The sequence below is a fragment of the Atractosteus spatula genome, chromosome 3 (assembly GCF_055471065.1).
Source record: "Atractosteus spatula isolate fAtrSpa1 chromosome 3, fAtrSpa1.hap1, whole genome shotgun sequence".
Taxonomy (NCBI): Eukaryota; Metazoa; Chordata; class Actinopteri; order Semionotiformes; family Lepisosteidae; genus Atractosteus; species Atractosteus spatula.
The window spans coordinates 27283449-27297470 of record NC_142708.1 but is presented as its reverse complement, the minus strand read 5'-3'; the positions used below and the strand labels follow the sequence as shown (position 1 = coordinate 27297470).

At 36.3% G+C, this 14022-nt stretch overlaps 1 protein-coding gene across 1 annotated transcript in view; it reads left to right on the top strand.

The window, feature by feature from the left end:
- ipo11 (importin 11) overlaps positions 1-14022 on the top strand; it is a 269401-nt gene that overhangs the window by 113655 nt on the left and 141724 nt on the right. The window contains exons 17-21 of the mRNA XM_088911299.1: positions 1171-1204; positions 1742-1782; positions 4622-4738; positions 6503-6616; positions 10266-10381. Coding sequence (XP_088767425.1) covers positions 1171-1204; positions 1742-1782; positions 4622-4738; positions 6503-6616; positions 10266-10381 — 422 coding nt within the window. The remainder of the gene's footprint in view (positions 1-1170; positions 1205-1741; positions 1783-4621; positions 4739-6502; positions 6617-10265; positions 10382-14022) is intronic.

Sequence of the window (14022 nt, the reverse complement as noted above, 5' to 3'; positions counted from 1 at the left end):
GAATAGTAAAAAGAAAGGTGCCTGTATAGCACGCTCTTCTAAGACGAGTAACTTTGTCCAGTTGCTTGAATTGTGTGAAAAGTCTGTACTGATGGATCTAGGACTATAGCAATGTCTGAATAGATTAGCAACTCATATGCATGAAAAGAGACAGGATTAGACACTCATATCCATAACAAGGGACTGGCAATGAAAACTAACAAATAAAACAGTGAAATACAAATCCTGCAAGTGCTTACAGTATTTAGATGCACACATTTTAAGTAGCAGTTTTTTTTCTCAAACATACATGATAGGACTGAGAATATATGAGTAGGTTTAATACCTTTTTTATCCTTGTCTTTGTAAAGGGCATTTACAGTACATGCTCACACATCATGTGGATGAGATCAGTAATTCCGATCTATTACCTAGCTAAAACTGAGTGAATATTTTTACTATCTAAGACATAATTTAAAATTAACTTTAAACTGTATTAATTAATTAACTACTCAGCTCATCATCTCTGCAAAATATACCTTAAATTGATATTTTAAATATGCAGTGGAAAGGGCATCATTGTTGGTTAGCATTCCCAGATCTTGGTTTTTATTTCTGCACAGCTTTGAGTCCTAGGCTGTTTTCCTATTTTTTTCCTTTCTAATATGGGGAGATATTTAATATAGTAGCGCATGGGTCTTTCCTGGTTCACCTGCTGACACGGGACAAGGGTCTGCAGGAAGGGATTTACAACTTTTTATTGGACCTTTTGTGCCCTGTTTTAGTCTTTCTTCTTGTCCTGTTACAATTGAAATGTATTTAGCTTTTGAAAGAACAGATTGCAGGCTTAAAGAAGTCAGAAAGCTTTATCAAAACCAACAGTTATTGGGGAGTTGGGAGAATCATGGTGCCTCATGCTTCATTGCAAGTTGAAGTCACTCAGGATGGTGTCACACTGCACTTCTAGGGCAGCATTACTCTTGGACATGAGCGACGGGTGCCATTTGCCAAGCATTAACCATCTGTTTGCTTGGCAGGGAGAAGTGGTTGGCCTCATATTATGCCTTCATTTAATGCCTTCTTTACTAAAACTCTTTCCTATCCTCAAAAATATACGCTATCAGGAAAAGCAAAATATGTTTTAGATGACGTTTATAATTGCGTTTTGTACCATTTCTGTTTGTTTTACAGGTCCGCATTGAGACTGCTACAACACTGAAGCTTGATATCCTTTCTACTTGTGTTTTCAACGTAGACTGCAGTTGATAAAAGAAAGAAAAGAAAAAAAAACACATTTTTTGCTTCCCTGCATTTTCCCCAAGGGTACTGCTGTAATGATACTGTAAGATTGAGACTTGAGTGCTGTAAATTATGAAAACGGATTTTGTATGTGGTGACGTTGCCTTTATTCTTAATTATGTACATATACTATAGAATCAGTTTATCATGTCTTACACCATCGACTGTTATTACTATGTCTTACAAAATAAGCATGATAGTTTTCTTTCAACTATCTATTTCACATGTACGGATTTGCAAACATCATAGCGGGTTTAGAACTAGACAATACACAGCAGAGAGTTGTCAAGTGAATGTCAACCCAGTTGCGCTTAATTATGAATTAATATTACATAACCATGTATATGTAAAAAAACAATTGGATGTAGTGTACATTGTACAGGGATTAATTAGGATGGCTCTGTCCTCTGTGCTGGCTGGCTGTTTTGCAAATCTGAGTATAAATTCCTTTACCTCGGATTACCTGTTGATGACTTTGAATTTAGAACGGAACAGTTTTTACCGGTAAGTGTAAGCATCTAACATAAAATTTTAGGTAGACGTGCATAAGTAAAAAAAAATAGTAGTTTCTTTATTTAAAAGTTAAAGAATAAATTGTAAAGAATTTCTAAATTAATCAGATCTGCTTTGCTCTTCCGAAACCCAAAAGAGTACTTCTCTATATTAATGGACCATTTATAAAAATAACCTTTAAAGAATCTATAGCTAACATTTTATTGAGCCTACATTTGCTTATATGATCTGCAGTAACACATTTCTAAGAACTAAAGCTTAGAAACCAGAGGGAGAATTAATCTCAGAAGTATGCTTATGGCAGAACAAGACTGATGAATAATTAAGGTTTATTCCTGCACCACAGGAGCATATGGAACATAAGATTGAGAGGGGTAATTTGGACTATCTGGCCTGTTTGGTTGCTGGAAGCTAAATAATCTGAGCAACTTGTCTTGGCATTTCTTGAAAAAAGCTTTGGTATCGACTTCGACAGCATGGCTGGGTAGCTTGTTACAAATGACCACAATCCTTTGTGTCAAATGCCTCGTGTTCAGTTTTAAATACACCTTCCTTACAGTTTCTGATTGTGTCCTCTCATTCATGTTTTAGTGTTGAATCTGACGAAATCCACTGCTTTGACTTTAGTGCGTGTGAGAACTTTGTGTACATTAATTAGGTTTTCTCATATCCCTGTGTTCAAGACTACAAAGATTCCTTTTTAGCTTGTTAGGACATTCCTTTGAGTTTGGGAATGTGACTGTTGGCTCTTCATTGGACTGATTACAGAGGAAAAATATACAGTGGTGTGAAAAAGTGTTTGCCCCCTTCCTGATTTCTTATTTTTTTGCATGTTTGTCACACTGAAATGTTTCAGATCATCAAACAAATTGAAATATTAGACAAAGATAACACAAGTAAACACAAAATACAGTTTTTAAATGAAGGTTTTTATTATTAAGGGAAAAAAAAATCCAAACCTACATGGCCCTGTGTGAAAAAGTGATTGCCCCCTAAACCTAATAACTGGTTGGGCCACCCTTAGCAGCAACAACTGCAATCGAGCGTTTGCGATAACTGGCAATGAGTCTTTTACAGCGCTGTGGAGGAATTTTGGCCCACTCATCTTTGCAGAATTGTTGTAATTCAGCCACATTGGAGGGTTTTCGAGCCTTAACCGCTTTTTTAGGGTCATGCTACAACATCTTAATTGGATTCAGGTCAGGACTTTGACTAGGCCACTCCAAAGTCTTCATTTTGTTTTTCTTAAGCCATTCAGAGGTGGACTTGCTGGTGTGTTTTGGATCATTGTCCTGCTCCAGAACCCAAGTGCGCTTCAGCTTGAGGTCATGAACAGATGGCCGGACATTCTCCTTCAGGATTTTTTGGTAGACAGCAGAATTCATGGTTCCATTTACCACAGCAAGTCTTCTAGGTCCTGAAGCAGCAAAACAGCCCCAGACCATCACACTACCACCACCATATTTTACTGTTGGTATGATGTTCCTTTTCTGAAATGCTGTGTTACTTTTACGCCAGATGTAATGGGACACACACCTTCCACAAAGTTCAACTTTTGTCTCGTCAGTCCACAGAGTATTTTCCCAAAAGTCTTGGGGATCATCAAGATGTTTTCTGGCAAAACTGAGACGAGCCTTTATGTTCTTTTTGCTCAGCAGTGGTTTTCATCTTGGAACTCTGCCATGCAGGCCATTTTTGCCCAGTCTCTTTCTTATGGTGGAGTCATGAACACTGACCTTAACTGAGGCAAGTGAAGCCTGCAGTTCTTTGGATGTTGTTGTGGGGTTTTTTGTGACCTCCTGGATGAGTCGTCGCTGCGCTCTTGGGGTAATTTTGGTTGGCCGGCCACTCCTGGGAAGGTTCACCACTGTTCCATGTTTTCGCCATTTGTGGATAATGGCTCTCACTGTGGTTCGCTGGAGTCCTAAAGCTTTAGAAATGGCTTTATAACCTTTTCCAGACTGATAAATCTCAATTACTCTGTTTCTCATTTGTTCCTGAATTTGTTTGGATCGCAGCATGATGTCTAGCTTTTGAGGATCTTTTGGTCTACTTCACTTTGTCAGGCAGGTCCTATTTAAGTGATTTCTTGATTGAGAACAGGTGTGGCAGTAATCTGGTCTGGGTGTGGCTAGAGAAATTGAACTCAGCTTTCCAAAGATGTGATAAACCACAGTTGATTTATGTTTTAACAAGGGGGGCAATCACTTTTTCACACAGGGCCATGTAGGTTTGGATTTTTTTTCCCTTCATAATAAAAACCTTCATTTAAAAACTGCATTTTGTGTTTACTTGTGTTATCTTTGTCTAATATTTCAATTTGTTTGATGATCTGAAACATTTCAGTGTGACAAACATGCAAAAAAATAAGAAATCAGGAAGGGGGCAAACACTTTTTCACACCACTGTAGTTTTTGTATCATGGTGACTAAAATTGTACATGTAATTCTTCATTTTCTCACCAGTGCATTGTACAATTATAACATAATATTCTGTACTTTTAACTATATTTTAACAGTGTTTGCTTTTTTGCATTGCTTCCCCACATTGTCTAGACGAAATAGTCAGCATAAACACCTATGTCTTGAAAGGGACCTACAGATAGCATTTTTAATTTAATTTTATATGAATTAAATATAAGTCTGTTAATCAGTCTGTCTCTCTCAGCCTGCTCAATTTTGCTTTGAATATCTCTGATTTCATTCTTAAATTTCATCATTTAAAATTTCATTTAAAAAATGTTCATTTTCATATTTTCATTTCATTTTAAATTTTCATTTAAAAAATCTCATTTAAAATTTCATCAAGGCTTATGTTTCCTAATTTGTAGTACCTGGAGTCCATTTTCAGCCTGCTTTTCCAGCTGCTTCAGCAAGTGACAGAATGTGACACCAAAATGCAAGTCCTCCATGTGATTTCCTGTGTCATTGAAAGAGTCAACATGCAGGTAGGTAGTGCTGTAGACAGAAGGCAGTAATGAGGTGAAGTGGTTAGGTCTCTGGAGCAGGAAGGTTATGAGTTCAAATTCAAGGCAGTACACAGCTTTTTGTTTCTGTGAAAACAATGTACTTCACATAGAGTGCTCCTGCAAAATCCCTATTTTTGCATTTGTGTAAGATACCCACTGCAATGGTAACTAGATTCTAGAAAATGAATGCCTATTGCATCAAACAAAGCAATTTTTAAATCTCACCTAGAAGTAATTTTATGTTTCTTCTGATTGTGAGTTGTAAGAAGCTGTTTATGGCAACAGTGTATGATGAAAGATATTTCTTGTTAAAACCTTGTTTTACCCCTTTTATATAGAACTTATAGAGCGATCAGGGTTTTCAGTGAATGCAGTTTTAAAGAGCAGCCCATTCTCCCTCTCATTTGTAACATATATTATGTTCTTTTTATGTTCAAGGTAAGTGGTGCTACCTCTGTGAGGTGTTCATGTCCTGGCAGAAATAAAAGAAATGTAAATCAAACACAGATTATGACATAATCTAATTTAAATCCAGTACAGACAATTTCTGAAGCTTTGGTTTATTTGAACATTAAACACGAACATCTGATTCTTATCATCTAAGTCAGTGTTTCTGCTCCAGGTATATACCTTGGTGAAACGTCGAATTCCACTAATAAATTCTGTTGAACCTCACCTTAAGGAAGCTTTGAAGAAAATGTTGACAAAATTACAATAACAAAAAATATCTTTGACATAACTTTTTGGTCTGTAGTCTGAGCAGTGTAGAAAGTCTGAGCTTGTAATTGCTGTATATTTGTCAGTACAGTTTTGTGGGTGTCTCAGCAATTATAAAATCGGCTGTCCTGAAGGAACAGTTCACTGACCTCACCCTATTTGGTCTCAGGTCGGCATATTCAGTACTTTGAAACATCAGAACAAATCATTTCACTACCCAGTGAAAACAAATGTAAATGGAAATAATGAATTCTAGACACCATTTCTATTGGTATTAATATAGCAATTGTTTGTATCAATTTGTGCAGTTCAGCTTTCAGTTTTTTTTATTCCTGTGAAGTGAAACTAATATAGAAATTTGAACACCAATCATATTTAATTATGATTTTGTTGTTGGAGAATTGATGGTATTGTGGATGTTAATTTCAGACAATTCTCCAAAATCTGCCCTTAATTCGATTCTTGTCTTATCAATGATAAGTCTTATCAATGTATTTGATACATTTTTGAAAACTGCCTTTCTTCTCTAATTATGATTGCAATTCTTTTTGCACAAAAATAAAAGGACAATTTGGTTGTGGTTAGAGAACAGTTTAGATGGGAATGTAGAATGATATAAGTTTTATGGGATTTTTTCTGTGATTAAACTCCTTGTTAATCCTGTGGAATTTTGCTTATCTCTGAAACTTATCTCAAGGCTGTAAGGGAGGGCAGGCATATAACCACAACTTCTCTTAATAGCTTATTGTTTTGAACATGATCTTAACCATACACCCTGACAAATTCTTTGTAACCAAGGAAATCTTGATGTTACCGGCTGTATAAAGGTAGCTGCTTGCTTTGTATTCTCTGAACATCCCTAGTATTGAGGTGTTCCTTGTATGCATACAATAAAGCCTATCTATTTTCACTCTCATCCCGGAGCAAGAACTCTTCTGTTACAACATCAGTAATCAAATAAAATTTTTGTTTTCTGATTTGATTTTGGCTTATGTGCAGTTAATGTGTCATAATTGTGTTTTCTAGATCAGGCCCTATGTGGGATGTTTGGTGCAGTATCTGCCCCTTCTTTGGAAGCAGTCAGAAGAACACAACATGCTGCGATGTGCCATCCTCACTACGCTTGTTCATCTGGTTCAGGTACAGATCTTTATCATGCATACTGACATAGAGTGGACCTGGACTAAAAGGACAAACCTATTGTAATTTATTCAGCAGCCACAAGACCCTATTTGGATTACTGTTTCTGATTGTTGCAATCGTGTGAGCTACATATGCATAAAGACAAAAACTATTGTTCGTTTTTACTTAGGGTAAACTAAAAAGTTTTTCCTCTTTGCTTGACTTTATTTTACTGTATATGACATTCCAGATGACTAAATATCTGATGTAAAACTTAAATTAAATTGTAATTGATATTAAGATAATCTAGGTATGTAGAAATTTCCTGACAAAAAAATGTATTGAATGCTAATAAAGCAGGACTTACTGTTCATTTGTGGTCCTGTGAGGGACAGTGTGTTTACAGGTTTTCTTGGTTTCTTTAAAAACCTAGTCTTTTCAAAGACTATTTGATGAAGAGTCATGTGTCATTCGCACAGTATTTACTTAAATGCTTTTATGTGCTGTTAGGGAATTATGTGTAGGACTTTTATTCCCTCTAATTTTCACACTTTGTTGTTTTTAACCTTGCTGTTAATGTAAAAAATATTGCTGAAATAAATGCCTGGGAAGTCCCCTTGTCAGTGCTTTAATAGTAGGCAGTCATGACACCATATGTTTCTGCTCACTGGAAAGCTGGTCACAAGTATACCAATAAGTGGAATGATAATGGAAATCTCACATTGCAAAGATGTTAAAGCAGATGAAAGTGAACTGTAGCTAAGGGTCTTTAACATATTGATAGTATTTCTGACATTCTGCTATTCAAGTTTATTTTTTTAATCTTCCTTTTTCAGTCCTGTTTCTATTATACTTTAAGCAGCAAAAGTGCTGTCTCTTGATTAACATTTCTTCTGGAGTCTTTTCAGTAAGATTCATATGATTTCAAGGACCTTAAAATCACTTGTCACTCATGCAAATAGTTACGGGTGTTCAGCTGTTTTTTTGTAATCAGCATGAGATGTTTGAATAATTCTTTTTAGCTAGCTAGTCTTTCCAGCCAAGAGAAAGTGAAAACAGTGCTGAACATCTATGAAGTTCATATACTGGGAGGTATTAAAAGTGCAGTAAATGCTATTGGTTCCAATGCTCATCTGTTGCATTTTTTAATGCCTAATTTATATACGTCTGTCATACAAATGTTTTGTTTTGTGAATAATGAAGAGAATAGCTCTCAGGACATGAGAATATAGAAAATCCCAGTTTTATTACTGCAGCTGTTTTAGAGGCAGTATAACTGGATTTCAGCCACTAAGCTTCACTTATGAAAAGATTACTATTCAGCAAACTGCCTCCAAACCTGAAAGCTTTACAATACTTTGGAGCTACTGCAGCCCTGATAGCTACAGAATGCATGAGGGACTAAATATGTTACTCGTTTACCTGAATTTGGACTAAAGCTGTATTTATTTTGGTGGTCGTTCTCTGGTCTATTTCTTGACACCCAAGAATGCTATCCGTCTGGGTCTCATTACTACTTAATTTGTCCTTTGGCAAGTCATAAGTTTGTACCACCTAGTTCAATTTGAATCTCTGTCTCCTGCACCACGACAATATCAGGTGCAGGTATTTTTGTCAGAAACCAGTCAAAATAATTTAAATAAACACAATTACAGGTACAGTAGGCCTTCTGTTTTCCTCTGTTACAAATGCTGTTTGTTTTGGTTGTTTTGGGGGCTTTAGCAGATTCCTTTAAGTCAGTTTGTTTGCTGTATACTATAGTAATAGACTTGTTTTCTGCATACAGCTCCCTTCCCTTTTCAGTTTTATCTTTGGAGTAATGACGTGCATAAAAAAAATATTTCTGTCTGTTAAATATTTGTTACTTTTTGTATTTAGAGACTTCTCATTTCAACATATTTCTCATAAAAGTGAATGATATTTAATAATAAAATTATCCTAAGAATACAATGACTGTTTTTTTACACATTTTCATGGTTTAAACCAAAACCAGAAGACCTATTATTAATGTTGCCACCATTTCCATGATTTTCTGCTCGTGTCATTTTGGTTACAAAATTCAATGTAAATCATTGGATACATGTGTTGGAAACTCTAAAAAAAATATTTACGAACAAGGTTAAAATTCAGAGATGTTTTAAAGATTTATACTGTTCTTATTTTTTTAACTCATGTCAATAAAATTTAAAGAGATCAAAATACAAACTGACAATTAGTTGAAAGTTGCAGTTATAACTGTAAAATTTGAGACTGCTTGATGACTTTTAACCAATCATTAATATTCTCAGACACAAGTAAATATGCATTTACTATCGTGAACTAAGCATCAAACAAGCTTTCAGAATAATAGTTCAACTCTCCAGAAGAACTATAATGTGAATAATGAAGATTTATACTCAAAAGTTCCGTTGTCCAAATGTCCTTGATGAGTTTAAACTTCATGATGGTGATACAGAGCTTTGTGGATTTGTCAACGGCAGCTTGCATTCCTCTGTGCTGGGAGGGTTCCAGTGCAGACAGAAAAGAGAGAGAAAGCTTTTGCCTGGCGTTGCCAAGCAGCATGAGCTGGCCTCAGACAGCTTTGCTAAAGTAGCTCCTTGCTGATATCGGTCTTTGAAAGCAGTCTGTCCTCTTGGAACCAGGCTGCAAGGCAGACAAAAGGAGTGCTCAGTTCGTCCTTGCTATAGCTTTGTTCAGAATATGCTTGGATTTTCTGACTGTCAACAAAAAGGAATCCAACTGTCTAATTTCATTGCTCAGGCAAAGATAACAGTAGGTTTATGAACATCTTCTTTTCACAGAGAATATCTTGGACAGAATTCTGTACTTTGTTGACGCACTGTCTCTGCCACGTATCTTGGAGAAAATTTTAAGTCCAGACTCGAACTACTTGCAGTCACGTGTTTGAAAAGTCAGTGTGCCAGTTTAGATGGAGAGAGATTAGAATCCAGTAGTCAACCAGTGAAAAATGATCTAGGTTTCAGTGCAAGATCACAAGTTGGTGATTGGCTGAGTTTATATCAGGTTTGATTCTGGTACCCACCTTACACAGACCCTCAATTGGTGGATCTTCTTTGTGAAACCAGGTGCTTATGGTTCTCTGCTAGACATCCAGATACCAGCAGTGGACATCCATCCGAAAACAAAGACCACTAGGGCATTCTGTGGCTGAGATCACAAACAGGGGGACTCTTGAGCTACATTCCTTGGCTATAATACAGCCAGGCACCAGACTGCTGGTACAGCCAGGCACACAAAGATTAAAGATTTCAAATAATAACACTTAATTCTAACTCAAATAATAGGCCTTTTCCATACACAACTATTGATATTAGTTAAAGGTATTATTATAATTATAATATAGGTACAGTATAATATAATTATACTATTAATATTTGCTTAGGTATTCAAAACAGTTCAGTTTGAAATATCGGATGTTTTACAGTTACCCTCAGTAGATGTCTTGCAGATTAAATTACATCCTGTTTATTTAATGGGATGATTCTTTCTGATGATGCATTATGAAATATAGTAAGCACAATGCAGATAAAAGTGAAATAACAGTAAACAAAATTCTACTGAAAACAGTGACAATAAGATTTTTTTTCCTTACGATTATGTAACCATTTTTGAGTTTTTTAGTATTTTATTTTTTCCTCTTTCGTAGGGGCTAGGAGCTGAAAGCAAGAACCTTTATCCATTCCTATTGCCGGTAATCCAGTTAAGCACGGATGTCTCACAGCCACCTCATGTCTACCTGCTGGAGGATGGGTTAGAACTGTGGTATGTCATCTTTTTTGCTCCTGATTTTTCATCCTCCAGAAGATATTGCAACAAACCATAATTGTATTGATATAATACTCTTATATTCGATTCAAATAATGATTGTCACTCTTAACCCTCTTTTGTACAGTTTTGCTAATTTCCCACTAGGCTGTTTTATTTTATTGTTGTTCCAGTAGTATTATATATGATGAAGATAGTTGAATGCTTAAGTATTATCCATTTTTTCATAGTTTGAGGTATGAGATCATTTATATAACATTTTACTTTTTTTAAGTGAGATAACAACCCTTTCTAAGTGGGAAAGCTGTATCAGTGGAAGAATAATTAGAGCAAGGAAAGGTCCCTTTGCTGTTGAGAGCTTTTTCATGTTATGCTATTTAAGTAATGTTAACACAGAATTAATCAGGTTCTTAAATGGATTCATGAAGTATTTAATACATTCACTAGTCCATGCATGTTTTTTTTCTCAAATGAGTACTATATCTACTTCTAACTTTCCATTTAAATTCCTATATTCCCCACTGTTGAAGTTATTTTAAAATATCATTTTTTCCTCTTTGAAGATCCTGAACAGCAGAATCGCCTCTCTCCCACATCGTTCATTAGACAAAGAAAACAAAGATTTCTCAAAATATCATAATTCCCTTTACCGGTCTGCTGAGGAATCTGTCGGTGGACTAGAAATGAATACAGCTTTACAAATTAATTATGATACAGTACCTCCTTACCCATTTCTCTTTTTTTTTCTATACCTTTTACTTGCTTTTATGTAATGCTCATATGCTGTAAAACCTGAATCCAATTCAGGCTTATTCTGGATTCTGCTGGGTTTTGTTCTGTTCTATAACTCATTTATATTTCTGCTTCTGATGTTACATTTTACTGATATAAAGTTTTGTGTTCTATAAATCTGGCCATTCCATTAGGGCAATTAGGTTGGCTTTAATTTTTATGGTACCATCACAAATATTGGCTGCCAACCAGGTCTTCTGTGTGAGTGGAAATTTGAAGAGAGTGCTGTTTGTCTTGTGATCTGTGTTATTTATTGCAGTTGAGAGGTTGGAGGCATGCAAACAGGAACCAGATTAAATTATCCCAACTTCAAGATTAGTCTTGACTTTTACATTTTTCATCCATAGGTTCTTGCAAGTCCTCACTTTTCAGAAACTGTTTGGAATTAGCTTAGACATTGGCTTTGTGGAATCCATTTTCTTCAGTTTCATCAAGCTTTTGAGAAATAATTAATATGATTTAACATGACAAAACTCATCTTTACTATAATCACAGTTGTATTGTCTTTGAAAAGAGATATGGCATGATGAAAGGCTCCAAAATGCCTTCTCATCCCACTTACACATTTGTACTGTGTAGGTCTTTGCAATTTTTTGTAGTCTTAGTGATGAAAGTTGCCAGTTTAATAAAGTAGGTTACCATGGTTACTAAAAGCATGACTTCTCTTCTTTGAAAAATTGGACTTTACAGTAATTTTATGGGCATCTGTGCACATTCGGAAGGTCTCTTTTGTAACTGTACAAGATGCAAGTATTTAAGAAGAAAAATATTAAGTACAGAAATTGATACCTGTTGAAGTGAAAATGGCTTTCTTTATTGAAAGCCAAAAAAAACCCAACAGAATTATAGTGGGATGTGATGGAAAAATGCCCATTGACCATGACATTAACATGTTAAAGATTAGTATAAAATGTAATATACTAAATATACTGAATGTATAATATGCACAAGCAAATAAAAATATCTTCATGCCGGTGCTTTAATTTGTATATGACTGTTGCTAGTACATTCCAGTATTTCTGACCATAAGAAAAGCAATAACACCAGTGCCTCCCAAGTAACTCAGCCAGTAGAGGCAGCTCTTTAGTAGCAGGTTGGAGCCTATAGTTCACAGATCAGTGGTCTGAATTGGGGCTTATCATTAGCTGTTGGAACTGTAATTCCCAAGACTGAGCACTACTGGGACTGGATGGATTCAAGTCCACAAGAGTATCTTGGCTTGCTGTGCAGTCGGTACCCTTGTGGCTTGACGAGCCTTGCAAGCTTGCAGTCCTGTCAGTGAGAGTGGTGTCTGCTTTGGCTCTGCTGTAAGCTTTGTACGCTGGCAGATGTCCCAGCTGCTTTTCCGACTGTGCATGTGTGCTAGCTGTTTTTCTCCTGTGCTGATAAAATGGTTGTAGAAGTAAAGAGAAATGAAACAAGATTCTGAAACTAAAATTATGGAAAGAAAACTGTGGAGTAAATCCAAGGTATTTTGATGAATAAGAATGTTCCATTTACTATTGCAGATCCAGTTGAAGGAAAATATAACACTACATTCTACTTATTTACTATTATTAATTCAGGTACAGGTAGTTGACAAAAAATGGAAGCACCTGTATTCATAAGAGACACCAAGTAAATTGAAAGCAAGGTCTTCCATACAGATGTGGCTCATGCTTATATTTAGTAAATAACTTCCCAGCATGATATATAAAAATGCTGGACAGACCTGTACTCCTAATAATAATAATTAATAATTCCTTATGCTTATATAGCACTTTTTGGACACCACCACCAATGTGCAGCCCCACCTGGTTGATGCAACGGCAGCCATAGTGCTCCAGTACTCTCACCACACACCAGCTATTATTGGGGAGTGATGAAGATAGTTTACAAATGGGGATTATTAGGAGACCATGATTAGAAAAGGCCAATGGGAAATTTAGCCAGGAATCCTGGTTAACACCCCAACTCTTTTCAAGAAACGCCCTGGGATTTTTAATGACCACAGAGAGTCAGGACCTTGGTTTTATGTCTCATCTGAAGGATGGACCTGTTTTACAGTATATAGCCATTTTAATCCAATCCAGGTACTGGCCAGGCTCACACCTGCTTAGTTTCAGTGGGTTGGCAGTTGTGAGTTGCAGGGTGATATCCCTGACTCCTGAAATTAAGGCTAGCATGGCTACAAGAAAAGACCTCAGTGACTTTGAAAGAGGGATGTTGTTGGAATGCATTTGGCAGAATCCTCCATGACCAAGACAGCTCATCTTTTTGATGTTTCACGAACAGTGGTATCTAAGGTGATGTCAGCATGGGACTCTGAGGGAGAAACATCGCCAGCAATGGGCAACAGCTGGAGGAAGCTTATACTACAAGATGATGATATCTGTGCATTAATCTGAAGTGCAAGGCAAAACAACCTCTCAACTGCAGATCAAATGATTGCATATTTCAATCTGGGAAACGAGCCATCTGCTTACAGCTCCACAGACTAGGAAATGATTGTTGGTTAGAAGAGCACAAGCATCTCATTACACCTTGCAGTGCTCGTTTGCGAGTCCAGTAGAAGCAGTGCAAAGAGCACAGTGTAGGAGATGGTGTGTTTTACTGTAATTTGCTGTAACTATCATACATTGTAGCAGTAAATTGCTAGAATACTTAACACCTTTTAGGAATCACCCAAATAACCAAACAATAATTTAGTCTCACACATGGTTTCTAAATAGATCTAAGAAGATCTGCTGTGAACATGAATGGTTGATCGTTCACTCAGGGATTGAAAGATTAGACTTAATCATTTCATTGTCAAAATATGCACGTGTAGTCTGCTCTCACGAGGCACCAGTTCTGTAGGGGTTTGG